The 26,054-nt window shown below is 44.3% G+C and overlaps 1 protein-coding gene across 2 annotated transcripts in view; it reads left to right on the forward strand.

The window, feature by feature from the left end:
- sh3pxd2b (SH3 and PX domains 2B) overlaps window positions 1-26,054 on the forward strand; it is a 286,400-nt gene that overhangs the window by 229,411 nt on the left and 30,935 nt on the right. For both annotated transcript variants that reach the window (XM_078550692.1, XM_078550693.1), the window contains 2 exons: window positions 12,343-12,477; window positions 22,836-22,949. In XM_078550692.1, coding sequence (XP_078406818.1) covers window positions 12,343-12,477; window positions 22,836-22,949 — 249 coding nt within the window. The remainder of the gene's footprint in view (window positions 1-12,342; window positions 12,478-22,835; window positions 22,950-26,054) is intronic.

Below are 26,054 nucleotides of genomic sequence, written 5' to 3' on the forward strand. Positions count from 1 at the left end.
CTTAAGAGTTTTCAGCCCACCCCCGCATACTATTTTACCCAAGGCAGACGAAGGCCCATGCGCCAAGCACCTTTAGCTGTGCAGGCTGGTGTTGGCAAAGTGGAGGGGGAGGAACTACCTTTGCAAATCCCCTGTGCCCATCAGAGGCACCCACACACCACCCCGCCTCTCAAACCCAGCCCCCACCCTATTACCCCCCCTTGCCTGGGCTTGCCTGACCCTGATGAAATTCCCCCTCTCTTACGTTGCTGTCTGGCTCCAGTGATGATCTCCATTGGGGGCTGTCTGTAGTTCCAGCAGTGGCCACTGTTCTCACCTGGCTCTGCTGGGATAAAAAGCTGCTGTTCATCCGATTGGCTGGCAGCTCTTGGCTCTAACACCAGTCTATTGAAGGCCAGTTGGCTATTATATGACAGCTGGGCAGCCATTCTTCCTGTAGGCGGGCTCCCTACCGACTTTGTAGCCAGAGGGGGAGGGGACCACAGCGCCTTGTAAAATCCAGCCCATGGGTTTATGCAGGACAATGCCCACTCCCCATGCCATGAAGTCATGATTTTTTTTAAGCCAGTCCCCTGTGCATTGATTATTTGAGGGAGACCGCTAGAGACAAAGAGGGGAATTTTAACCTTAGAAAAAAGGGTGAGTTTGGGTCTGCTGCAGATTTAAAGTTTGAAAAATATGTTTCCTGACCTGCCTCCGGCCTGCCCATTTCCAGATTTAGCTGAGACTAGAAGGTGGCCAGGTGACCAACCCACTCCAAGAAGGTGCTGCAGTCGGTCCTGACTGCCGGGAAACCCGGCAGCTTTGTGGAGGTGAGGACTTGGCAGATCCAGGAAGTGAGTGCATCTGTCTCCTGAATTCAGGTGTCTGCCTGAGGAGTCTCCATGATCTTGCATCCCACGCCAAAAAACCTTCTACCCAGTGCCTCCAATCTAAACATCCAGCCTCTGAATGTCCTCCACCATGAGACCTCCAATCGATGCCCCCACCACGCTCAACCCCAACCAGGTTGGCATCTGGGCAGGGTATTGATTGGTAATGTCATAGATGTGCAGTTGAGTTAAAACACCACAGTGGTTGGGAAAGTTGTGGGTTTCCCACGACTTTTTGACCATTCCACTCCCTGCAGGTTAGTTAAGTAAAAAAAAAACTGCCCACCCACCCAAAATTCTCCTCTGCAACCCTGGCAATGAAAGGCTTAAAATATTCACAGAGAGAAAGTGAACACATACAAAATCAACTGTCAAGTGGTCATGGAACAGACTTCTGACATTTTGAAACAATGCTTCATCATGCTTGGAATTGTTTTGTAAGTATCTGAACTGATCTACTGCCAATTTCCCTGCTTCAGATCTCTCATTAAGAAGTGTACAGCTTCACTCCATTCTTCCCTCAACATGACCAGCTGCATTACTCTGGCCCCAACTTCCTCATCTCTAATAACAAGGGGCTCAAGAATGTCTTAGCCACCAAGATCAAGACCATCAGTGAGGTTGCCTCCACTGTGTCTTTCCCTTTATGCTTCAAATTCCCACTCCCCCATCAGCCTAAGGCTTTCATGCCAAAGGTATTGTCAGGCAATTGACCCTTCAACATTGCTGGATGTTTTGAACAGTCTCAAATAACTCCATAATGCAATTGCATTCAAATAAATAAGCCCTAGTTCTTTAGGAACTTCAACTGAGAAAGGGCACAAGCTCCCCTGCCTCCTTACATCAGAGTCATGCCCTTCACTGTCATCTCCATTTGCTCCTCCTACATGTGCTCAAAGCTTTGCCCACCATTTTCCCTTAAAGTGTCTGGGATAGATACCTTATTCTGATGTTTGTGACTCTTACAATAAGTGATACAGGATGTTTAGAGTTGCAGACCTGCAACTTGTTCTTAAGGTGGTTACCTGTAGGAATACAAGATGGAAAATGTTAAGTTGTTGGCTGCATGAAACCTCTTCAGATATATTTATGTGACAGTATACTGTGTGCGATGGTACTGTAGTTGATGATATGGCTGTGTATCACTGAGTAGACAGACAAGAAAGGACAGGAAAGATGGAACTTGCATTTATATAGCACTTCATCACAGCTCCAAGGCATCCCGAAAGACTCTATAGCCAATTGATTGCTTTGAAAATGCAGTCACTATTCCGATGTTAGGTAAACGCAGCAGCCAATTTGTGCACAGCAAGCTTTCACAAACTGTAGATAAGTGAATAACCTGATAATTAGTCTAGATGGTGTAAATTGAGGAAGGAATGTTGACCAGGACACCATGCTTCTTTGAATTAATTAGTGACATCTTTTAGATACTTGAGCAGGCAAACGTGGTCTTGCTTTTAATGTTTCTTATTGATGCACACATTTGGGAAGGATGGTGCTTGGGAGATGTCTCTAGCTTCTCTCCATGCACCTCAAGGATTTGCAAAGAGGCGCTTCAAAGGCTTGCAATGGCTGGGCCCTTCTGCAATTCAACCTTACTTTTTATGAGTCAGTTGTTCCTACAACCAGAGTAATGTTAAAAAGTTACATGTTGCAGGCAGGTTTTGTTGGAAGGATTTGTAGTAGGAAGCCAAGAGACTCAGTGTAAGTAAAATACAGTAATTTCTGGATGAGTCAAATCCCTTGAACTTCGACTTAAGCAGAGCTTCATGATAGCCACCGAGGTATAATTTGCTGCATGAATGCATCTCTATGTAACCCAAAATGCCTACAAATACAACTGCTCAGGTTGCCTTGAACCACTTTAGCAGGGCTTCTTCGTTGTCAGGATAGGTAGCCATTCTCATCCACTTCCTTGCTGGAGACAATGCCTGTTTGTTGAACAGTTCCAGGATGCTCCCCTTGGTTTTCAGATTGGTGGACAAACTTGATGGCAGAATCTCACACTCTTTGCAATGTCCGCTTTCTGCTTCTTGCCATGTGTTTCCACTTGCTCTATCAACTTCACCTTCTGTCCGATAATATGTTTAACTTTCTCGTTGGTTTCACCATACTCTCATGCTGTGCATATAGCTTCATAGAGAAATTTCAATATGAAATAATGGCTTGTCCAGCACTTCATATTTGAGTGGGCTTAGGTCTAACCAGTCTGTCCTGATTGCTTGGTATGATCACATGACCCCATGGCAGAAGAGGCTGGCTTGCTCGCTCTGCAGAAGCACCTCTCTCGCAAAGATGTTTGGCATTATTTTTTCTGGCTGGTGCTGAACTAAAGTTTGGCTAAACCGGATCGACCACTGCGGAATTTTGGCTAATCACGGGCATTGTTCTATGGCTTTTGCTATTCTGCTGGTGGGAATGGTTGACAACTTTGACATAAGAAGAATTTTGTATCATCTGAGTTTGACTCATTAAAACTTCACTCTATGTGGCAAAGAAAAGGAAGAGTTTCGACAGTGCACCCAGGACTGCTTTCTACATCAGATTATTCTAGTTCAACAAGGAAAGAACAATGCTGAATCCAATTCTAGAAAATTCAGTGGGACATGTAGGTATTTAGGGGCAGGAAACATCTACAAACAGCACCCTTAAACAAAACTAGGTTTTGTTTAAAAATTGAAAAGGAGAGCAAACATCATTGATATAGGCACTTGACTGGATAAGAGCCAATTTTAATGAGATAAAAAGGCAATTATTTCAGATAAAAGCAAAATACTGCTGGAAATCCAAAATCAAAACAGAAAATGCTGGAAAAACTCAGCAGGTCTGGCAGCATCTGTGGAGAGAGAAACAGAGTTAATGCTTCGAGTCCAATATGACACTTCTGCAGAGCTAGATTCAGGTAGTTCAGATTTTTTTTTTAAAAATGGTACTAACAACAGGAAATGTTCAAACAGGAAATGATTAGGATGCAGCCTATACATATTCCCACAATAAGTGGTATAGCAAATGCTGGAGAAATTAGAATGAGATTTCAAAAAATGCCTTTGACAAATCTGGGGCTCATAGTATATAAGATAATCAAGCTCAGTGCAGAAAAATTGAAGGGAAGCAAAATAGGAGATGAGGAAGAGACCATGAAAAAAGACAGACAAGTAACTTAACAGGAAATTTTAAAGGACCTCTTAATGCTATGCCCACAACAGGTGTTATTTGCTGTGCAAACCAAATCCCAGATGGAAACTTAACTTTACGGGCCATACCTTTATTTTTGTATTCTGAAAATGAGAAGATGACGTACTGACCTCAGCATTAAGAGGCCCAGTAATACTTTTGGGATTTAAAAAATTAAAACTAAAAGTTTTATTAGCAAAGATAAAAGAAAACTTAAGCACCCAAGATTGCAGTTACACAGTTAAACTTAGTTTTACAAAACATTCCCTCCAAAAAACTCTCTACTTGAATAGACCCACAAGCACACACCTCCAGGCAATGTAGCCTTATCGATGTTTAACTATAAAATCTAATAATATTATCCAAGGCAAACTGCTGCAGCTGCAGTAAGGCATACCACATGACCTCTACTCTCTTCCACTCTGTGGTGGAACCCACTTCGGAACAAAACTACTTGTTGCAGCCTAAGAATTTCTGACTTGCCTGGATGGTTTGTTCAAATGGCATCCTCTCCCAGCCCAGAGCTCCAGCTATAGCTTAACCAGCTCCAGCTACCTCTCCAGCTAAGCTGTCCACAGTAACTCTAAAATACCTTTTTCCCCTTTCATCTCCGGTTCCATTGTTCTCACACCTCTTTGAAACTCAAATCCTTCCAAATATAAAACCTTTTATGTCTCTATTTTGTCTTTGCTTTCGAGTCAATACAATATAACATCCCCACCACTATTTACCAATGGAACTCCTGCAAGATGCAAACATGTTTCTTTATACCTCTGACTCCCCTTTGATGATATTCAAACAAACTCTCAACTTATCTAAAAATGCAAATGTTAGATCTAGCCTATTTACTTGTACCTCAAACTTAACACCTCTATCTTTTTCAAGTATCAAACTCCCCAGACAGCCTGAACCCTATTAATCTCTTGCCCAACTTAATTAAATCTCTCTTTCTCACACACACACACACACACACACACACAGACACACACACCACCACACCCCCCCAGCCTTCTGTACAGAATAACACAATATTCCCCCAAAATATTTTTAACATACATCCGTTCTCACACATAATCACATACAATGTAGAGAAATAGTTAAAGAACAGTTGGAGATTAAAAGGAAATAATTTTAGTGGATGAAAAATTGGTGGAGATATTAAATAGAATATCTTGGCCTGGATTTTCATTGAGTCAGGATGACTCGGGAGCCCTTTAAAAATGGCGGGCGTGCCTTGATTCCAGGATTCCTGACCCCATTCCTGGGCTGATTTTCAGGAGTGCCTTTAAAGTTTGCAGGCTGGTTCCTGTCAAATGCCCACATCTTACACTCCTGACCTGATCGACTCCATTGCAGAGATGGGCATGTCCTACCCCTCCACAATTTTCATGGAGTCGGGCCAGGTTTTTTAAAGAGTCATGGTTCACGGTCCCTCAGAGGAGTCGTGAACCCTAATCTGCATGAGGGGACCTTTTAAAAAGTAAATTCAAAAGGTCCTCCTCATACCCCCTATGCCAAGTTATGCCTAATATGCCAAACTATGTCCTTCCACCCACCCCCATGGCATGGGGGTATGAGGGAACATGGGAATGTGGGTGGGGGGCATGAGGTGGCATGGGGAGTGTGTGGAGGGTGAGGGATTGTGAGGGGTGAGGGCCAGCGGGCTTTCATGTTTTTAATTTAACTGGGACGAAGTCCCACAGCACCGAGGCAGGCCTTTTAAACAGCCTGCCTCAGCACCCGGCAGGCCCTGTGGCTGCCTCCAAGCGTTTTCCCGGGTCAGCTGGCCCAACTCCAGCCTGCATGCGACCCGCAGCACTGAAGATCCTGCTTTCGCGGGCACTTTCTCCTGAGGCGGGCGGGCGGAGCCGGGAAATCTCCCAACCCCCACTACTTGCCTCGAGGATGAAAATCCAGGCCTGTGTCTACATTTTCACAAGAGGATTGTGGTGGAATTGAAATGATACAAGAAGAAAAGGTAGAACAATTAGATAAGATAGCTAGATAAGGAACCAGCACAGGAAAACAAAGTGAAACTAAGTGAAAAAGCATGATGGCATGGGTCCTAAAATGCTGAGTTTTAAACACATTTTTTGAAACTTCCTTGTATATTGAGTTTGTATCAGAGGACTGGACAGTTGTGGTTGCAAATGTAACACCGCCCTTCAAAAAGGGAGAAAGGGATAAACCAAGTAACTATAGACTAGTCAGTCTAACATTGTCAGTTTAGCTTTATTATGGCTTATAAAAGCTTAACCATTGCCGATAAGCTGGAAAGAAATGGGTTGATTAAAGATAACCAGCACAGATTTATAAAATGCAAGTTGTGTCCGACAAACCTAATAACATTTTTTGATCAATATATTACTAATGGAAATACAGTCCATGTTATTAATGTGGATTTTCAAAAGGCATTTGAAGCACAGAAGTCTTATTAATAAATTTAAGATGTGCGGTAATAAAAGGGACATGACACCATGAACTGAAGTTCATAAAAGGACAGGGAACAGAAAATAGTACAACTTCAATTTTAGGATTAAAAGGATAGAAAAAAAAATAGGAGCAGGAGTAGGTCATTTGGCACTTCGAGCCTGCTCTGCCATTCAATATGATCATGGCTGATCCTCTATCTAAGCGCCACACTCCTGCCCTCTCCCCATACCCCTTGATGCCTTTAGTATCTAGAAATCTGTCTGTTTCCTTCTTAAATATATTCAATGACTTGGCCTCCACAGCTCTCTGTGGTGGAGAATTCCACAGCTTCACCACTCTTTGAGTGAAGAAGTTTCTCCTCAACTCAGTCCTGAATGGCCTACCCCATATCCTCAGGCTGTGACCCCTTGTTCTAGATCCCCCAGCCAGAGGAAACATCACCCCAGCATCCAGTCTGTCCAGCCCAGTCAGAATTTTATATGTTTCAATGAGATCCCATCTCATTCTTCTAAACTCCAATGAATACAGGCTTAGTCGACCCAATCTCTCCTCATACGACAATCCTGTCATCCCAGGAATCAGACTGGTAAACCTTTGCTGCACTCCCTCTATGGCATACAATACTCCACCAAGGCCCTGTACAGCTGCAGTAAGACATCCTTGCTCCTCCACCCTATCCTCTTGCAATGAAGGCCAATATATCATTTGCCTTCCTAACTGCTTGCTGCACCTGCATGCTTGCTTTTAATGACTGGTGTACAAAGACACCCAGGTACCTTTGTACATAAACATTTCCCAGCCTATCCCCATTTAACTAATACTCTGCCATTCTGTTTTTCCTACTGAAGTGGATAACTTCACACTTATCCATGTTATACTGTACCTGCCATGTATTTTCCCACTTGCTCAACTTGTCTAAATCATCTTGAAGCCTCTTTATATCCTCCTCACCGCTCGCATTCCCACCTAGTTTTGTGTCGTCAGCAAACTTGGAAATATTACATTTGGCTCCTTCATCCAAACCATTGATATATATTGTGAATACCTGGGGCCCAAGCTCTGACCCCTGCAGTAACCCACTAGTCACCGCCTGCCACTCTAGAAAGAGACCCATTTATTCCTACTGTCTATTTCCTGTCTGCTAACTAATTCTCAATCCATGCCAATATATTACCCCCAATCCCATGTGCTTTAATTTTGCACACTAACTTCTTATGTGGGACTTCATCAAAAGCTTTCCGAAAATCCAAATACACCACATCCACTGGTTCTCCCTTATCTATTCTGCTAGTTACATCCTCAAGAAAACTCCAGCAGGTTTGTCAAACATGATTTCCTTTTCATGAATCCATGTTGGCTTTCACTAATCCCATTGATATTTTCCCAGTGTCCTGTTATCACATACTTCATAATAGACTCTCGCATTTTCCGTACCATTGATGTTGGGCTGTAATTCACTGTTTTCTCCCTCCTTCCTTTTTTAAATAGTGGGGTTACATTTGCCCCCCTCCAATCTGCTGGGACTGTTCCAGAATCTACAGAAATTTGGAAGATGACAACCATTATTTCCATGGCCACCTCCTTTGTAACCTGGAATGTAGATTATCAAGCCCTGGGGATTTATTGGCTTTCCGTCCCATTCATTTCTCCAGCACTATTGTTTTAGTAATACTAATTTCTTTCAATTCCTCCTTCTCACTAGACCCTTGGTTCCCTAGCATTCCCGGGAAGTCATTTGTGTCTTCTTTCATGAAGACAGAACTAAAGTTGTTGTTTGATTACTCTGCCATTTCCTTGTGCTCCATTATAAATGCTCCCATTTCGGACAGTAAGGGACCTACCTTTGTCTTCTCTAGTCTTTTTTCTTTTTACAGACTTATAGAAGCTTTTGCAGTCTACTTTTGTGTTGCTTGCAAGTTTACTCTCATATTCTATTTTTTCTCTCTTAATCAATCTCTTGGTCCTCCTTTGCTGAATTCTAAACTGCTCCCAATTCTCAAGCTTGCTACTTTTTCTAGTAACTTTATATGACTCCTCTTTGGATCTAATACTATCCTTAATTTCTTTTGTGTGCCATGATTGGGCCACTTTACCTGCGCCAGAAAGAATGTATAACTGTTGCAATGCATACATTCATACCTTAAATATTAGCCATTGTCTATCCACTGTCATGTCTTTTCATGACATGCCTCCGCAATCTATCTTAGCCAACTCACCCCTCATACATTCGTAGTTTCCTTTGTTTAGATTTTGGATCTTAGTTTTGGATCAGATTACTTCACTTTCCATCCTAATGAAGAATTCCATCATGTTATGGTCACTCTCCCTAAAGGACCCCGCACAACAAGATTATGAATTAACTCCTTTTCATTGCACAATACCAAATCAAGGATAGCTTGTTCCCTATTCGGTTCCTCAACCTACTGCTCTAAAAAACCATCATGTACTCGCTGCAGGAATTAATCTGCCACAGTATTATTGCTAATTTGGTTTGCCCATCTTATACGCAGATTAAAGTCACCCATGATTACTGTAGCACCCTTGTTACTTGCATCTCTAATTTCTTGTTTAATGCTGTCCCCTACCCTACTACTACTTGGGAAGTCAGTGGCGGTCCGCGCTTCCAGCCATTAGACATTGGGAACCTCATTGTAATACATCTGCATATCATTATACGCCAGCCCACTGGAATCATCCCCCCCCATGCAGGATCATCCGAGCATATCAATGTTTCACAACTGCACACAGGCGACGTGCACCTGGCGAGCTGTACTTCACTTGGGACTTCGAAGTTTGTTTGCCTACCTTGTTTCAGGCAGCACTCGCAATCGTCAGTGCCAGGCTTAGCAGACAGCACCACATCACTTTTAAGGGGGCTCATGGGCTGGTCTCTACCTACCAGATCAGCCATAAAGCAGGTGTAGCTTTTCAATGGCTGCAGGGCTAGGGCTTGCTTGGGGAAGGGGGAGAAGTGGCCTCTGGCAAGGGAAGAGGCTACAGGGCGAGGACTCTACTGAGGAAGGGGGGTATCCCAGGGTGTCTGTGGGGGCACAAGTTGATCTGTACAAGTGGCCTCAAGATGGCGAGGGCTGAGGAGGCAGCCTCCAGGAGGAGATGAGGCTAGCCAGATGGAAATGAGAGAGTGAGTGATGATGTCCTTTGAGCTGGCAGTAAGTGAGATGCCACTAAATGTGTGATGGCCCTGTGAGTGTGTGAGTTTAGAGTGATGAGATGGTTGTCTTACCCTGGCGGCATGGATGAGATCATTCGTCCTCAATCTGCATTGAATGGCCAACCTCTTCTGTGCAACGTTGGCACTGATCACCACTGCCATTGCCTACCAAGCCAGAGTGGTAATGTTGCTGCCCCTCCTGCGGTCAGATTAGGGGTAGAGGACATCACGGCAGACCTCCACGGTGTCCAAAAGGCGCTTGAGGGATGCATCACTTAACCAGGGTGGGGAGGGGTGGTCGCTACAGTCTTCTTGCCTTTCGGGGCCATGTCTTCTGTGCAGCCGTCCTGGGCTGGAAGCACTGGGAGGTGTGCACACGGCTGCACTTTAAGTGCGGCACCCGGCATGGTGAAACGACAAGGTCACAAGATGGCGGGCAAGTGAGAGTCTGCCCACCATCGAAATGGCGTGTTTCCCGGGAATGTATGATCAATGAGGCAGGATTGGGGCGATACGGCGTGAGAAGCCGCCATTGCGCAAATGCCCTTTTCCCCCCTCGCTATCGTTCTTAGTGCAAATCTGGGACTATTCTGCCCTCTGATTTAGAAGCATGAGTGTACTGACCAAGCCATGGCTGACAAACAAGAATGAGAGAAGTGTAAAATATAACTTTCCAAAGAAGAGTCATCTGGGACTCAAAATATGAACTGTTTCTCTCTCCACAGATGCTGTCAGGATCGCTTAGCTTTTCCAGCACTTTCTGTTTTATTTTTAATTGATTAGAAGTTTTGTTCACTTTTCCTTTGTTGTTCACACAAATCAACCATTTTACTTGACAAGTAAGGTCTATTCTTGTAGACCAATAGAAGGTGAGAGCAGGAGCATAAGGCAAGCGCTGCAGTCAGCCATATTTTCTTTTGCCACTGGAAATGTGTTTTTGCGGCAACACCTATATTAATGGAAGAGTCTAATTTTATGTAATACATAGAAACCCCATTGGCCCATTAATTTGTGTTGATTTAACTCTTATTCTTAACTATGCATGAAAACTTTATGGAGTGAGACCACAATGCAAAATATTCCCCAAAATATTCTACACCGCTAGTGATGACAAATGAGCTGAGAAATTGGACAATCCCATGCCCATTTTTTAGGCATGAGCATAAGCCTCCAATATGTGGGCAGGAAGATTGAGCTCACTGCAAGCTAGAAGTGCATGATCCACCTGTCATGTTGATATGACAAAAAAGAGAGACGCCCAGTTCCCACACCAGAATAAATATTAGACCCTTTGCGTATACAAATAAAGGACCTAATGCCTGTTTGAAATGCCCTTTGTAAAATTGGGTCCCCTGAACGCAGTCAACATTGGGCCACCTTTGAGACTTACAGGTGACCTGAAAGAGACTGCAGCAGACTGCCATCAGAATGCTAAGTTTTTAACCAAATATTTAGTTGACTCTGCAGCTAGGTGGTTTGGAACATAAGAACATAAGTGTTAGGAGCAGGAGTAGATCATATGGCCCGCAAAATCTGCTGTGCCATTCAATGCGATCATGGCTGATCTGCCTCAACTCTATTTTCTCAGCAACTCCCCGTATCTCTTGATTCCTTGAGAGACCAAAAATTTGTCTATCTCAGCCTTAAATATAATTAACGATGGTGCATCCACAAACCTCTGGGTCGACAATTCCAAAGATTCACAACCCTTTGAGTGAAGCAATTTCTCGTCATCTCAGTCCTAAATGATCGACCCCTTATCCTGAGACTGTTCCCTCATGTCCTAGATTCCCTAGACAGGGGAAACAACCTCTTAATGTCTACCCTGTCAAGCCTCCTCACCTTTCAGAAACTTAGAGGAGTGTTTCCTCAGGCTCCACTGCTGTTCCATAGACCAATGCTAGCCCATTGTTTTCTCCCCTTTCAACTGCCTTCCTTCTCAGTTTCCACCCTCCCAATCTTCATCCTTCCTGATCGCTGTCCCTTCCTGGTCAACTTCCCTTCCTCTTTAAGCACTTATCTAAGGCTGCTTCCAGCAATGCTGCTGTCCAGAATCCCAAACCCACACATCTGTGAGCTGTCAGGGTATGCCCATCTTCATTTAAAGAGGGCAATATTGCTTGAATCTACCTGTTCAGGTGCTGGGATCATTCCTCTGCACCCAGACCAACATGAACAACTTTTGCAGTCATGGATACTTAAAATTGAGAGTGTTTCCAGTGCAACAGGAAATAGGATTCTAAGGCTAAATATGAGACAACTGGGATTGTCCTATATGAAACAATCAATTTGTAACTACAAAAAATTTTAACATGATTAAATATTTATTGTGATTCTTCCATGTATACAGATTCTGAGTGCACTCCTTTGAAATTTATTGCAACACATTAAGTGCCTTACAACATTTGACTGTTGAACTTTAACAACATCTTTGCAGTACTGCACTTTATTTCAAAATGTAACGCTTAACCGAAATTAAATAGCACTGTTCCAGAGTCTGATTCTTTTGTACAACTTATCTTCACATGAAGCTCTGTAGCACTAACCTTGTAGACTCAGCAATGCATTTCTAGGTGTTTGTGATCTGAATATTGTGGTTACTTGTAGAGAATAATGCAGCCATTTTGTTGTGGCCTGTTCCATGTTATAATTGATGCTGTTCCTTGAAGGTTGATTCTTTGGTTTCAGGTGGAGATGGGTCATCTGCTGACCAGTTTTTCCTGGATCAATATGTGGCAGTGACCAATTATGACAAGCAGGAAAGCACCGAGATCAGCGTGCGTCAAGGTCAAGTAGTGGAAGTAATTGAGAAAAATGAATCTGGTAAGTTATTTTTGAAAAACCACACAAATTTAGATGTCTAATGTTGAGAGATTAACACTCAAGTAAACATGTCTATCCAAGTATCTCACCCTCCATTCTGTAAATCTGCAGCAATAGGGCATGCCAATTCCCACTTTAGATTGAATATTGTGATTGTTTGCCTGTTTCTAAAGCTCACATTTGTACATTAACAAATCTGTGATCATTGCAGCCTGTGGACTTCAATCACTTTATTTTTGTTCTATTAGACTTGGAATGGTAGTGGTGTTGCTTGGATGGAATTTAGCCACCAATAATTCCCTTGATAATGTCAAGATATCAAGTTGGATGATTTTATAGACAATGCGATTAAACCCTCTTCACTTACAAGTGTCCTGTGCCGCGACTGGGTTTTCATAATATTGTAATTATTGTTTGTTTATCATTTAACTCCTATTGACTTTAATGGTGAAGAATACTCTCTAGTGGTAAATAGAATAAATGTTAAGTATTTGTCTCTCTGACAAGTCATAGGTATTGACATAATTAACAGTTTATCAAATAACTGAAGATTTATCTCCTGTATGGTTCTACAGTGGAGGTGAGGTTGTGCATCCATTTTAATGTATTGCTTGAGAACATGCAGTTCTATTCATGAGATTGATTGATTGATTGGTTTTTAAAAACCATGGCCAGAATTTTCTCATCGGCATGCGGGGGGCAGACCCTGCACGCCGACGCGTAAAATGACGCGCGGTGACGTCGGGGGAGCGTCCCGATGTCACCGCGCTCCATTGCAATATTTAGGTGGGCGGGCGCGCAATGTTCTCCGATACGCACCTGCCATTAATTAATGATCCACTTAAGCCCCTTGAGGCAGCAATTGTTGGGGATATTTCGGGGCCCATGCGATCCTCGGGACATCGCACGGGTGCAAAGGGCAGGCCACATTTGTATAAACCTCATCCATGGGTGGGATAAGAGGGGTGACTGGGGTTGCGAGTGTTATTTGTCAGACATTTAATTGTTAAAGCTACTGATACTTGCCTGTGTGAACAGGAATACTTCAAAACTCTTCACAGCTGCTTGGACAGGAGTAACAGCCTTCAGGTCAGGACTCTTGAGTAAACATCATTTCTGGGGCCTTGCTGGTTTCAGGAAGCCTGGGAATGGGAGTTGTGCTATCCACTGGAGGCACCTCCTCTGAGGAGGAAGGGAGGGCCAGAAGGGGGAGGAGGCCAGGAGTCCACACTCAGCCCCCAGGGGAGCCACCTTTGGGAGGAGAAGCGCAGGCACAAGGGGTGCAGGGCCAACAGGAAGTCCAAGCGGAAGGGGCTGCAGAAGACGCCACTATCCTGCTGCCAGGGTTTACAGGCGGCGAGGCAGCTACCTCAATATGTCTGAGATGCGGTGCCAAAGGAGGCTCCATCTCAAGGGAGACAGTCACCTCCATCTGTCAGATGATAGGCCCTGAGATCTGCGCCAACTGTGTGGGTGGGCACCCAATGCCAGTGGCGCTGAAGGTCACGACTGCCCTCAGCTTCTATGCCTCTGGCTCTTCCAAGTGGTTGGTGGGTGATCTTTGTAGTGTCTCCCAATCAGCTGTCCACACTTGTGTCAAGCAGGTGACAGACGCTCTGTTCAGGCGTGCATTGACTTTCATCCACTACCGCTGAGACGAGGCCAGCCAGACCGAGCGAGCCAGAGGCTTCGCAGCCATTGCTGGCTTCCCCCGGGTCCAGGGTGCAATCGACTACACACATGTAGCTATCAAGGCGCCTGTGGGTGAGCCCAGTGCCTTCGTCAACACTAACATTAACAAGATGCAGATTCTACAAGTGTGTGTAAGTTACCCAGGCAGTTCCCACGACGCCTACACCCTCAGACACTCCCAGGTGCCGAGGCTCTTCAGTGCTCCGGCTCAGCTGGATGGATGGATGCTGGGTAACAAGGGTTATCCCCTCAGAAGGTGGCTCATGACGCTCCTCCGCCACCCAAGAACAGAGGCGGATCAGCACTACAATAGGAGCCACGCCTCCACAAGGGCTGTGGTGGAGAGAACCATCGGTTTTCTCAAGATGTGCTTCCGATGCCTGGACCGTTCAGGGGGCACACTCCAATACCTCCTAGATCTTGTGTTGCTGATAATGGTTGTATGCTGCGCTCTCCACAATCTGGTGGAAAGGGGTGACGCAGTCGACAAAGAAGATGTAGACACATTTGCTCCGCCTGCACACAGTGAGTCCAGTAGTGAGCCCGAGGATGAGCACACACAGGAGAACGCTGAGGGGGTAGACGCTGACCCAGGCAACCTCCAGGGAGGCAGGGACACCCGGGTGGCTTTAATCCAAAGAACCATCAGCTAGCGCATCACAGATGGACCTCCAACACAAGCCAGGGCTGCAGGCTCCATTCTCGATGCCTGAGTGCAAAATCTGTCTGGGTAGGAACATTAACTAAGGGCCTTGTCAATAAAGCTCAATGTCAAACAACTTACTCATAACATCATGGGTTCCCGTCCACCTGCAGAAGTAAGGAATCACCCTGAGGCATGGCAACCTATCAAAATTTAATGATTTTACGGAATGAAGTACAGAAAAAAATAATTACAAAGGCGTTACGCATCACACCAAGTGGTCATGAACTAATAGCAGGGCAACATAAAGGCCAGGATTTTCCCCTCAGCACTTTGGGGGCGGGGCCCGCTCACTGAGGGGAAAATGACACGGGATGACGTCAGGAGGAACCCCTGACATCATCCTGGTCCATTTAAATCTTCAGGAAGGCGAGCGGACAGTGAAATCAGCTGTCCGCCCGCCGGCCTGTCAATGGCCAATTAAGGCCATTGACAGGATTGTTAAACTTTTGAAGACCCTGCCTGTCCAAGATTAAGGCTGGCGGGCAGGCCAAGAGCCCCATTGGCTCCAGATTATTCATGAAACTTTGTCCACTGGCGGGATGAAGCTTCATGTCCGTTTTTTAAAAATTTAATAAACTTTATGTGTTTCTTATTAACATGTCCCATCTCATGTGACATTGTCACATGAGGGGGACATGTTAATAATTTTAATATTTTTTGACTTTTCTTACCTGTCAGTAAACTCCCTGAGACAGCACTTTGCCTCAGGGAGCAGTGGGCGCTTTGACAGTTGGGGATTCCCGCCCCCTGCACAGGAAGCACATAGCGCTTCCTGTTGGGCAGGCCGCTGGGTGGGCCTTTATTGGCCTTCCCACTCAAAATGGCGGCAGGCCCAGTTTCGGCGGCAGGGGTCGGCTGCCCGCTCACCCACCAAGGGCAAAATTCTGCCTAAAATCACCAGTGAGGAACCCGTGGTGTGCCAAACGTGCCTTAAGTTTATGCTTGCGGGTGTTACGTCTAGATGCTCCCCCCTCGCTGACACTGGCATCTGAGACAGCCTGCTCACTGTGCTGTCCTGTTGGCCTCGATGACCTTGGCGGCCGTCCTCTGGAGCCTGTGCTGGCCCCGACTGGGTGGGAGCGGCCAGTTCCACAGCTGGCATCTTCCCAGTCTCCACAGCCTCATCGGATCCCAGGGGCAGAGGAGCTGTTGCCCTCATCCGGAGCGCCCTGAGAGAAGTCCGCAGAGACAACAGGCAGCTGCTGTGCCAACGTGAAGTCACTTCGGACCTCCCGGCTCACCATTGATGGGTGGGCACTGAGCTGGGATACTTGGTGCCCAAACCATCTCCCACACTGGCACTGACCAGCTGAGGTCATTACTGCTGTGAGGGCTTGCAGGTCCAAGCGCAGCCCCAGGAAACCCTGATTGGTCTCCTGGAGGAGCCTCTCCATGAGAGTCGCCACTCTCTCCATGGAAGAAGAATGGCACTTGACCATGAGGCTCATTGCATCGGTGATGCTCCGCATGGACTCCTCCAGCACGAAGACCATGCCACACATAGCCTGATGTATCTCCGCCAGATCCTCCTGCACACCCTGCTGCACTTCCAGCATCTGCTGCCTCATGGACGACTCCAGAGGCACATCATCAGCCACCAACTGTGCATGCTCCTGGTCCCCAGTGGTCCCCCAACTGCCAGCGCCCTGGGCACTCTCTGTCTCCGCCCACACCTCAGGCAAGTGTGAAGTGCCCTCACTGCTGTGCCGCGGACACTAACTGATGATCTAATTCCCACCGAGGTGCTAGTATCTGGGCTGGTACCTGCCTGGCAGAGATGGTGTGACGCTGATGAGTCCAGTCGTTCAGGGGCCTCAGGTGTGAGAAGTGGCCCCTCTGCCTCCTCCTCCCGGCCCTGCTCCGGTGATGCTGAAAGGAAGAACAAGGACATTTGATTAGTTAAAGTGGAGACAATGTCACTGTGCATTCCTGTCCCCTGGATCAGTATATGCTTATCCTTCCATAATCAATGGTCAACCCATATTGCAAACTTCAATCACTGAGCATTCAGCACTGCCATGGCTGCTGGGACACACATGTATTGGTTACTGCTTTAATTATGTAAAATTTGAGTAGCACTCAGGAGTTAGTATGTCAGTGCTCAGCAAACACACCTCCCCGTGGCACCCCAGCTTCACTGCCATGGTGGACCTGGGCGCATGGCGCCTCTCCAGATCCATGGCCTCCTACTCGAATCTAGTCATGATGGCCAACTGGGCCTGGCCTCCGCCAGCCCACATCCGCTCAGCGACATTGTGTGCAGTCTTCTCCTGGAAAGGAGAGAAGAGCATTGATTAGTCCAGCCTGTACCTGGATTTCCATCACATTCTTGCCACCCCAACCAGAGTGGGACATTGCAGGGCTCCAATGATTCATCACCCCACAGCTGCGCACACTCACACAAAGAAGCCAGGGCTGACCCACCTTTCCCACATGCTGCCTCTATCACATTTGGCACCACACGGTCTAACCTTGCAAAACAAGGAGGCACAAGCACGTGGAACGCCAAGGCCAGCAGATGGACTGGTGTCCCGCCACCTGGAAGCTCCCCTCCCAGCATGTTAGCACCCTGACTTTGACATGCTTTGCAGTTTCAGCACTGTGCTTTGGTGTAGATCCTTGAGGTTGCCCCCAAAGCAGTACTCTGGGTGTCAGTGTCACACATGCTGCGGGCGCAGAACTCATCTCAGCACTACCCACTCAGGGTGAACTAGGCACGGGCAATATCTGCTGGCCCACCCAGTGAGGGATACAAGCTGTGAAGGATTCAATGCTGTAACTGCACTCAGAGTTGTTGGGGAGGATGCCTTGGGGGGGAAAGGCTACCAGCTGTATTAAGTGACCTCTGCCAGCATGGTACTCACCCTTCCTGAGCGCAGAAGGTCATTGAATCTCTTGCGTCACACCACATCATGGGAGCTCACTATCTTGGCCACCTCCTCCCAGGCATGTTTGGTCGGGTGGGAGAGCCTCCGCCTCCCGTCCCTCGGAACGAGGATCTCTCGCAGTGCTGCCACCTCCCCCAGGAGGGCAGCTTGGCACTCATCGGAAAACCAAGGGGCACACTGCCTCGCTGCCCTACCCTCCGGCCTGGCCTGCTCCGCTGCTCTACCCTCCGGCCTGGCCTGCTCTCCAGCAGTGCTCTGGTGAGCCCTTCTACTGGCCATTGTGATCAGCCTTTGCAATGCTGCCAGCGCTTCATTTAAACAGGCCACCGAGTCGCCATTGAACCTGGCAGTCATTGCACTCCTGCTGCCACCCGCCCACTCCCGCTAGCCTCGGGAGCCACACTTAATGCTGGGCGGGCCTTAATTGGCCCGCCCGCGTAAAATAGTGGCACGGAGCCAATCGCGGGCAGCGATCAGCTCCGCCTGCGCCTGCTCCCGACCGGCCCGCCCGATATGGGAAAATTTCTCCCCTATAGGTTGTTTTTATTTTTGCCAGAGATTTTCCAGGCCTCAGCGAATTTTTTTTTTTGTTATTTGCCGAGGGTGCATTCCATTAGTTGAGTACATTCCCATATTCAGGACTTCCTGTGTCATGCATACATGAGGGCAGATGCCCACCTCCCAAAGTCATTCCACTGCTGCTTCTAAGCTGGCTGCCTGCTGATGTGTGAGAGGAGCCCAGGAGTGGCTTGCCGCAAATATGTTCCTCACCACCCCCCAAGGAAAAAAATGTAACTGCAAGTATCTTTCCACAGATATGCATATGGATGTGATTGGAGTAGAGTACTCACACCAATTTAGAAAATTACCATAGGGTTGGCTAAATAAGAGAGATGCCCTACCTCTGCATTGCAGTAACCATTAGACCCATTAGTTGTGGATAGACTTTACATGATAACTTAAATGTTCTTCATTAGATAACAGGCAGCTTTGCTACCACAAGACTTTGCATAATTTGCAACAGTATTGCAATACTTGTGTTAAGTTGGGCTGGTTACCTATTCAGCATGACCAAAATGTTAGAATCGAGCCAGGTTTATACTGGAGTGCCTCAGTTCAGAAATTTTTCTGCTGCTATCCCTTCAGGAGTAAATATACATTCAAATCACCCCAGAGCAAAATTCCTAATGAAAACCAGGTTTCTATGGCCGTGGTTTAGAAATTTAGCACCGTGTGCCTCACCAGCAGACAGCTCGCGTTTGACTGATTTTGTCCAATGGCAATAAGGCTTCTAAGTGCAATCTATTCCTCAGGCTGGTTTTGAGGCATTTATATTGACTGATGTAAGCAGAAGAAGTATAAAGCAACAACTGGATTTCTGCTGATGTCGCTGTGTAACAGGAAGCCAGGAGATTTCTGAGAGAAGGTCCAATTGCTTATTGCAGTTGCCAAATGTTTGTCCTTCACTGGTATGATTGAGATCTTCAACCTTACTCCCAACTCTGGTTCAAGTCTCAAACTCCCACCAGCTCCAGCCCCAACCTCCATCACACCCTGCCCCCCAACCCCCAATTGCACCCTGAAACCCAGGCAAAAGTGCTGCAGACACTCATAATGTTATTTCCTGAACCATTTGCCTGAACACCGGATTAAAAACTCGTCTAGAGTTACTGAGATGTACAGAGATTGCAGTTGCCAAATATTTGTCCTTCACTGGCATGACTGAAGTTGTGAGAATTTCAAGGATTACCTTTTCTGCTAGCACTCGTTCAAAGATGAAAATCCCATCAACAGAGGATTGCTCCGTCTTATCTACTCTCTTGAGAATAATTAGCAAGTTTCTATTTGACCATTTATATCTATACATCCAATATTATAGAGTGTAAGTCAGTCTATGTATATAATGGGCTGGATTTTCGAGGAGTCAAGGGGATTCTGCGGACCTTTAAAAATGGCAAATGGGCCCCAGATTCAGAGGTCACACCCCTATTTCTGTCTGATCCCATTTTTACCAATAAGGGAAAGAGGCAGAGCATGATGCACACGAGGGAAACCTGAACTCAGCTGGGCCAATTGAACTGTGTTGCATTCAAATAGACCCCTTTTTCACTGTAGCAAGGACCTTAACCTGCAGTGAGGGAGCCACAAAATCATAGAGGAGATGTAAATGCTCATGAATGGTGGATAAAGTATGTAGAACTGTCGAGCTATCAAGTTATTTAAATAACTGTTAAAAATTAAATAAAACAGCCTGCCTGTATCAGTGTTAGTTGGAAAAAGTCTGTTTGAGCATTTACAATAGTTGTTTGTTGTCATTATGCCAAGGGTTATCATTATATCATTATTATCAGTTGGTTGATTTCCAAGAGAACTTCCCAGAGAACCAAGGCCAGTCTAATTAAACAGCCCCCTTTGGCACTTGGCAGCCTGTGTGGCCACCTCCAATCTCCATCCTGCACCTCCCACCACACAAGCACCCCCCCCTCCCCACCCCCCCACCCCCACACACCCCCTCAACCTGCCAGCCCCGCCACCCCCTCAACCTGCCAGAGCAAAAACTGTGTCATTTGGGCACTTTTCTGAGGCCCGTGTGTTGAGCTGAGAAATTTCCCAACTTGCGCTACTCACCTCATGTTCAAATCCCGCTCACTATAATGTGTTTCTTGTTTCTTTGAATTTGCTTCCCAACATAATGCTCTTCAAGCTCTCAGTTCCTGCAACTTAATGAAGACTTAAATAATAAAGCAAAATCTCAATTAAAAAGTTGATTTCTGTAAGACAGCATTTGTGATCTAAACACAAATGTTGAATGGATACATGATCGAATGCATTCCTGGCTGGCCCCCCCCATCCTTCATCCTCCATAACCTTGGCTGAAAATTGGGGGATGCCAGGAACAGGGCTGAGTGTCGGAATTGGGCCCCACCCGCCATCTTTAGAGGCCTGTGAAGTCTCCCTGACGCCATGAAAATCCGGCCCTAAATCAATGTAAGGATGAAAATACAGGGTCCAGATGACACATTGATATCTGATTCCCAATAATGTTGAATGCGGAAGAGCCCTTTCTCCACTAGAGAAAGTTTGTCATGTTTAAATCACTTCATGCTCTCATTCCTCCTCATCTCTGTAAGTTTTTCACACCTTTCGTGTTCCTCTGGTTTTTCATTTCTTTTTCTAAACCTCCCTGGACTTCACTCTCTTCATTTGACCCTGTTTAAAAACCACCTCTTTGAACAGGCTTTAAGCACACATTTCAATGTCTCCTTCCTTAGGTCAGAATCCACTTCCACCTGAATAGACATCCGTGAAGCACCTTGGAACATAATTACATTAAAGACACTACATTGATATAAATTGTTATTGAAATGCTTAACAACTAAGCAACTTTTGCCAAGCAATTTGCTGTTACAGGTTTCTGTTCACTACTAGTCTTGATGAAACATAAGAATTATATGGATTGACAATAGGCGTTAATTTTTCCCTTTTTACTATTTATGTTTATATAGAATCTAAATATTTGTATTAGTTTTGGCGTATTCCTTCTCTCCTTTCCCATCGCCTGCATATGTCCATTTGTAATTTATTAAGCGGTTAAGCAGGGATGTGCTACTCTAATCAAGTACAAGGATGTGCACCTTGAATCAATTTTCCCTCCAACAGTTTCCTATCTCTCTGAGATTGTGAACTGATGATTTGAGGAGTTACAGATGGAAGTCAGCAGTACCATGTGTCACCAGCCTCCCTTAACCTACTTAATTTTCTGTGGTAGTTTAAAAAAAGCTGTTTTGTATTTGGTGGAGTAAAGTATTATCGTGCTTGTAAAGAACACATTTAAAATGAAATTAGATGAACAATATGTCATCATTTCTCATAGGTATAAAAAAAAATCCATGAAATTTGGTTGATATATAATGATAACATATGATCAAATATTGGCCTCTCTTATCCATTAATTTTAATCCATGTGTTTCAATTGCAAAACCAAAAGGAAAGTGTTTATCTAATATCACAGATTATGATGGCAGTTCTGAATTCCCTGATACTAAAAGGCTATGGCTCAATGTTGTCATTTAAAGATGTATGGAAAAGTCATACTGTAAAGCAATAAAACTGTGCAAACAGAAGGAAATAATATGGGTCAATCCACAGTGAAAAAGCATTGACATAAACATGGAACAGATTCAAGGCAATCTGGATTGTAAGGAAATAAGTCTAGACTGTTGGCAATGCTCCATCTCCATTTGTCCATGCTGCAGTTCCATTCCGTTATAACTCTCTTACTAAGTTGAGCTGATGAATTGTGGTTTATAGTAATCATTAAATAAATGTAACTTGGTCACCCTAATTCTAGCCTCTTTGCAGAGTATGATTGTTAATTTTGTATCAGTAAAATGTAATATAAGATAATAATCATGATTATTTCTTACCCCATTTTCCAATTATATTTCTGTCTTCTTCCTAGAGGCCACTATTTCCTTGACACCATTTCTTTCAAGGGTTGTGTGTATAATGCTATTTAACCTAGCTTCACAAATAAAATAATGGGTTATTGTGTGTGCCTGAGTTGATAGTAACTGGCTCAAGCATTGCACACCCCACACCTTGTGCACCCATTTTCAGCCACGATCTAATTTTTAAACCAATCGATGAAGTGGGCAAGTAACTTGCACATCACCAAAAACATGTGTCTTGAGCCAAACTTACTTGCCTCAAGTTAATTTTAGTCTTCACAGTGAGCAGCTGTTTCATGGAAGCATCACTTAGAGGAAAAAGCTAACCGTCTCCAAAATGCCTCAGTTCAAATAACCTCTGCCCCAACCCCGGGAAGAGAGACATTTCCTACAGCATTGGAGGAAATCTTTAGATCTGGATAATTCTGCCCACCTGACCAACTAAAGAAGCAAGTATGGAGATAGGAAACCCGCGAGTGGGAAGAAATGAAACATTAAAGCAGCACCGGAATATTAAGGCTTTGAGGAAATCATCAGCTGGAACAGTAATGACACCAAATGCATTAAGCAGTTATTAAAGAGATTGATGTATTTGGTGATTTGAAGTTTTTGTGCTTCCAGGATGGTGGTTTGTGAGCACAGCTGATGAGCAGGGTTGGGTCCCTGCCACGTGTCTGGAGGCCCAGGATGGAGCTCAGGATGACCTTTCAATTGTTAGTGCCAAGCCAGGGGAAGGTAAGCAGCCAAAACTAACAAGGAGTTTTATTCAGATAATACTTGTTGTGTTACAACTTAAAAGGCTTATTTTTAGCTTTCTTTTGGAACTGAATAAACATATTAATTATTTTTAAAGCTGCAATATTATGAAACTACCACTATGCACGAGCATATCTTTTATGCTAAAAACAAAAAAAGCTCTTAAACCAAACTAAAGTTGCTAAAAATTCAGAAATCTACAATATATAAAAGTAATTTAAAACATTTTCTGTCAATTTGGAACACAATTTCTTTGAGTATTTGGAAATTTGTCACTGGCATAAGGGCAGAAGTTTGTTTTCACCCAGGTTTGAATTTAATCAAAAAGTGTCAACCTTAACTCAATGAAAGTGCTTATGCTTCTGGATCAGAGGATCATGGCTTCAAGGCTCACTTTGGGACTTGAGCATTTAATGTAGGTTGACATTTCAGTGCAGCACTGGTTGTGTTGCATTGTTGGAGGTGTCATCTTTTCCATAAGAAGACCACCCATCTATCCTCTCAGATGGATATAAAAGATCCCATGGCACGATTTTAACAAGGGCAAAGGAATTCTTCCAGGGTGCTGGTTAACACTTATCCCTCAATTAACATTGCTTTAAAAAAAAAACAGATTATCTAGTCAGTCATTGACTTCATTTCTGTTTATGAGACTTTACTGCATGCAAATTGACTGCTGTGCTTCCCACATCACAACAGCAACAACACCTAAAAGCACTACTAGATTGTAAGATAAGATGTGACACCCTGAGGTCCTGAAAGATTATATATAATTTAATTTATTTCTGTCATTAATTCCCCCTCTTCTCAGGTTCATTACAGGAGTGGCAAAAATCACAGCTAAGCTAAGGGGAGGAGTTTAGATAACAGACTGATTGTTCATTCCTTGTAGATATACACTGACAGATTGCAACACATTTACAAGTCAATCACAAGTAGCATGTGTTTTTGCACTTCTTAAAATGTGTATTTTTAAATGTGCACTCATGAATATTCCATGATGGAAATGAGAATGGGTTGGTGGTGTGAGGGGGGGCAGAGGGCGGGGAGGGTGGGGGTGGGCCTGAGGAAGGCGAGGGCTTCATGCAGAAGATTAGCTGAACAATGCAACATTTTTAAACAGGAGGGATGTTGAGGTTCCTGAACCAGAAACCAAGAATTGTGTCTCTGTGCATGGTCCCTACAATGTCAATGAGACAACTTGCCCAGCATCCCTTTTTATTTGATTAGGATTTCAGTTATTTACTTGTCAATCTTCTGGACATGAGAAGTCCAAGTATGGTCTTCAGGGACTGGCAAGGTTAGTGGTTAGGGAATACTTGGACCAGTGTGTCCGGATAGAATTGAATCCTTATTTTAAAATTGTATATTCTGACCCTGTTTTTATATGCATCCTCAATTCCTATTTGACATTTATGCTGGATAATGTCATGTAAAACATATTACGCTGAAACTGATGGTGCTTTCAGTTAGTAGTTAAAGATCATTTAACAAAATAAAAAGCAAAGATTTTAGTGAGATTTAACATAATCACTCCATAACAGGTTCTTTTAATTCCTGATATTTTGCTTTTAAGTTTTATCAGTTTCTCCAGAGACTCGAGAATCGGTTATTTTTGCTAGAAACAATAACCACTTCAAAAGAATAAGGAACTTTTCTGTACCTTAATGTTTGGCAGTTGTAACAACAGCTATTGTTTTATTTGTCTTGGCCACTGTGTATTTAGATATCATCCTGTCTCCATTTAGTTTGTCATTTTAATATGGTTTTAAATACGTATTTTTTTGAAAAAATACATCCATAGCAGAGATTTGTTCATGATTAATATAATGTGATTTAATATATATCGGGTATTTCCTCCTCATCTTGCAAGTATGATTCTATTAATCAATAGTAAATTGTTTTGAAAACCCATTCTAATATTTTAAGAACACAGTTTTATCACAGTGATGTTATGAACCATTAATGAGCTTTTTGTACTCTGTGATCACTCCCTACTTCCCAACATGCTGTCAGTCACTAAGACATTCTGGTCTCTGCCAAGACATGTGGGCCGTCGACGGACTTTAGGAGACTTGTACATCAGTGTTTGGGGCCAAGGTGGATGGAGACAAGTGCTTGCTGCTCAGTAGTCTGTGTTGCTGCTTGCTGTATTTATGTGCTGTATTTGTGTCTTGTTTACATGTTTAGCATGAACATGTTTAGCAGAATTTGCTTTTCTAGTGTAATTTTATATTTATATAAGCAATGTAACCCCAGTTAGAGTCTGGGGTTAAAGTTAACTTTGTCTACTTTCCTATATTCATAGACTTCTGAACCCATTATCCTATAGCTCCAAGTGTGCAATTTAATTTATAGTGGGGTTTTCCATAAGACCATTCTTAGCTGTAATGTAAGCCTAGCAATGTCATGATACCTCCCCAACAGGTATTGGAAATCCATTTTGTAGCTGTCTAATCTGTGTATGCAAATAAGGCCTAATGCAATATCCTCTTAATATGCTCTCACAAGCTCATAAATTCGGGTGAAGAATGCCCTTCACCTATTTTAGATCTTACTCTTCCAGAATATCAAATCTACCCTCTTTCCATTCTAGTATCTAGTGTTGCTTAAATAAGTCAGTTGGCCTTGACTGATGTTCATGACATCCTATTCCAGTTTTTAATCACCATCTTCCAGGTGTACTTCCTAAATTTGCCCTTCGTAATCCTGAATCTGTGCCTTTTTGTTCTGCTGTGTTAACATACCATAGAGTACTGTTGCAAGCTTACTTTCCTATACTTCATTTACTATCTTATTTACCTGTGAGTCACTTTGAAATATCTCTTTTGAGGCTCCAAATTTATTGAGTAGTTCCTTATAGTTCTTCCCTCTGATTATTGGGAGTAACCTCCTCATTCTCATGTGCATGCTGTAAGGCTTGGGTGTGATGTTTCAGCATGACTATGGGGAATTTGAACTCAACTTATTTGGCCTAGCCAGCATTCTATTTACTTTCATTATTGCTACTTCACGTTGGACATGACAAGTGACAGCTCTACTAATGACACACATTAGTGACACCCATGCATCCCTCAATAAGTT

The sequence above is a fragment of the Cetorhinus maximus genome, chromosome 10 (assembly GCF_964194155.1).
Source record: "Cetorhinus maximus chromosome 10, sCetMax3.hap1.1, whole genome shotgun sequence".
Classification (NCBI taxonomy): domain Eukaryota; kingdom Metazoa; phylum Chordata; class Chondrichthyes; order Lamniformes; family Cetorhinidae; genus Cetorhinus; species Cetorhinus maximus.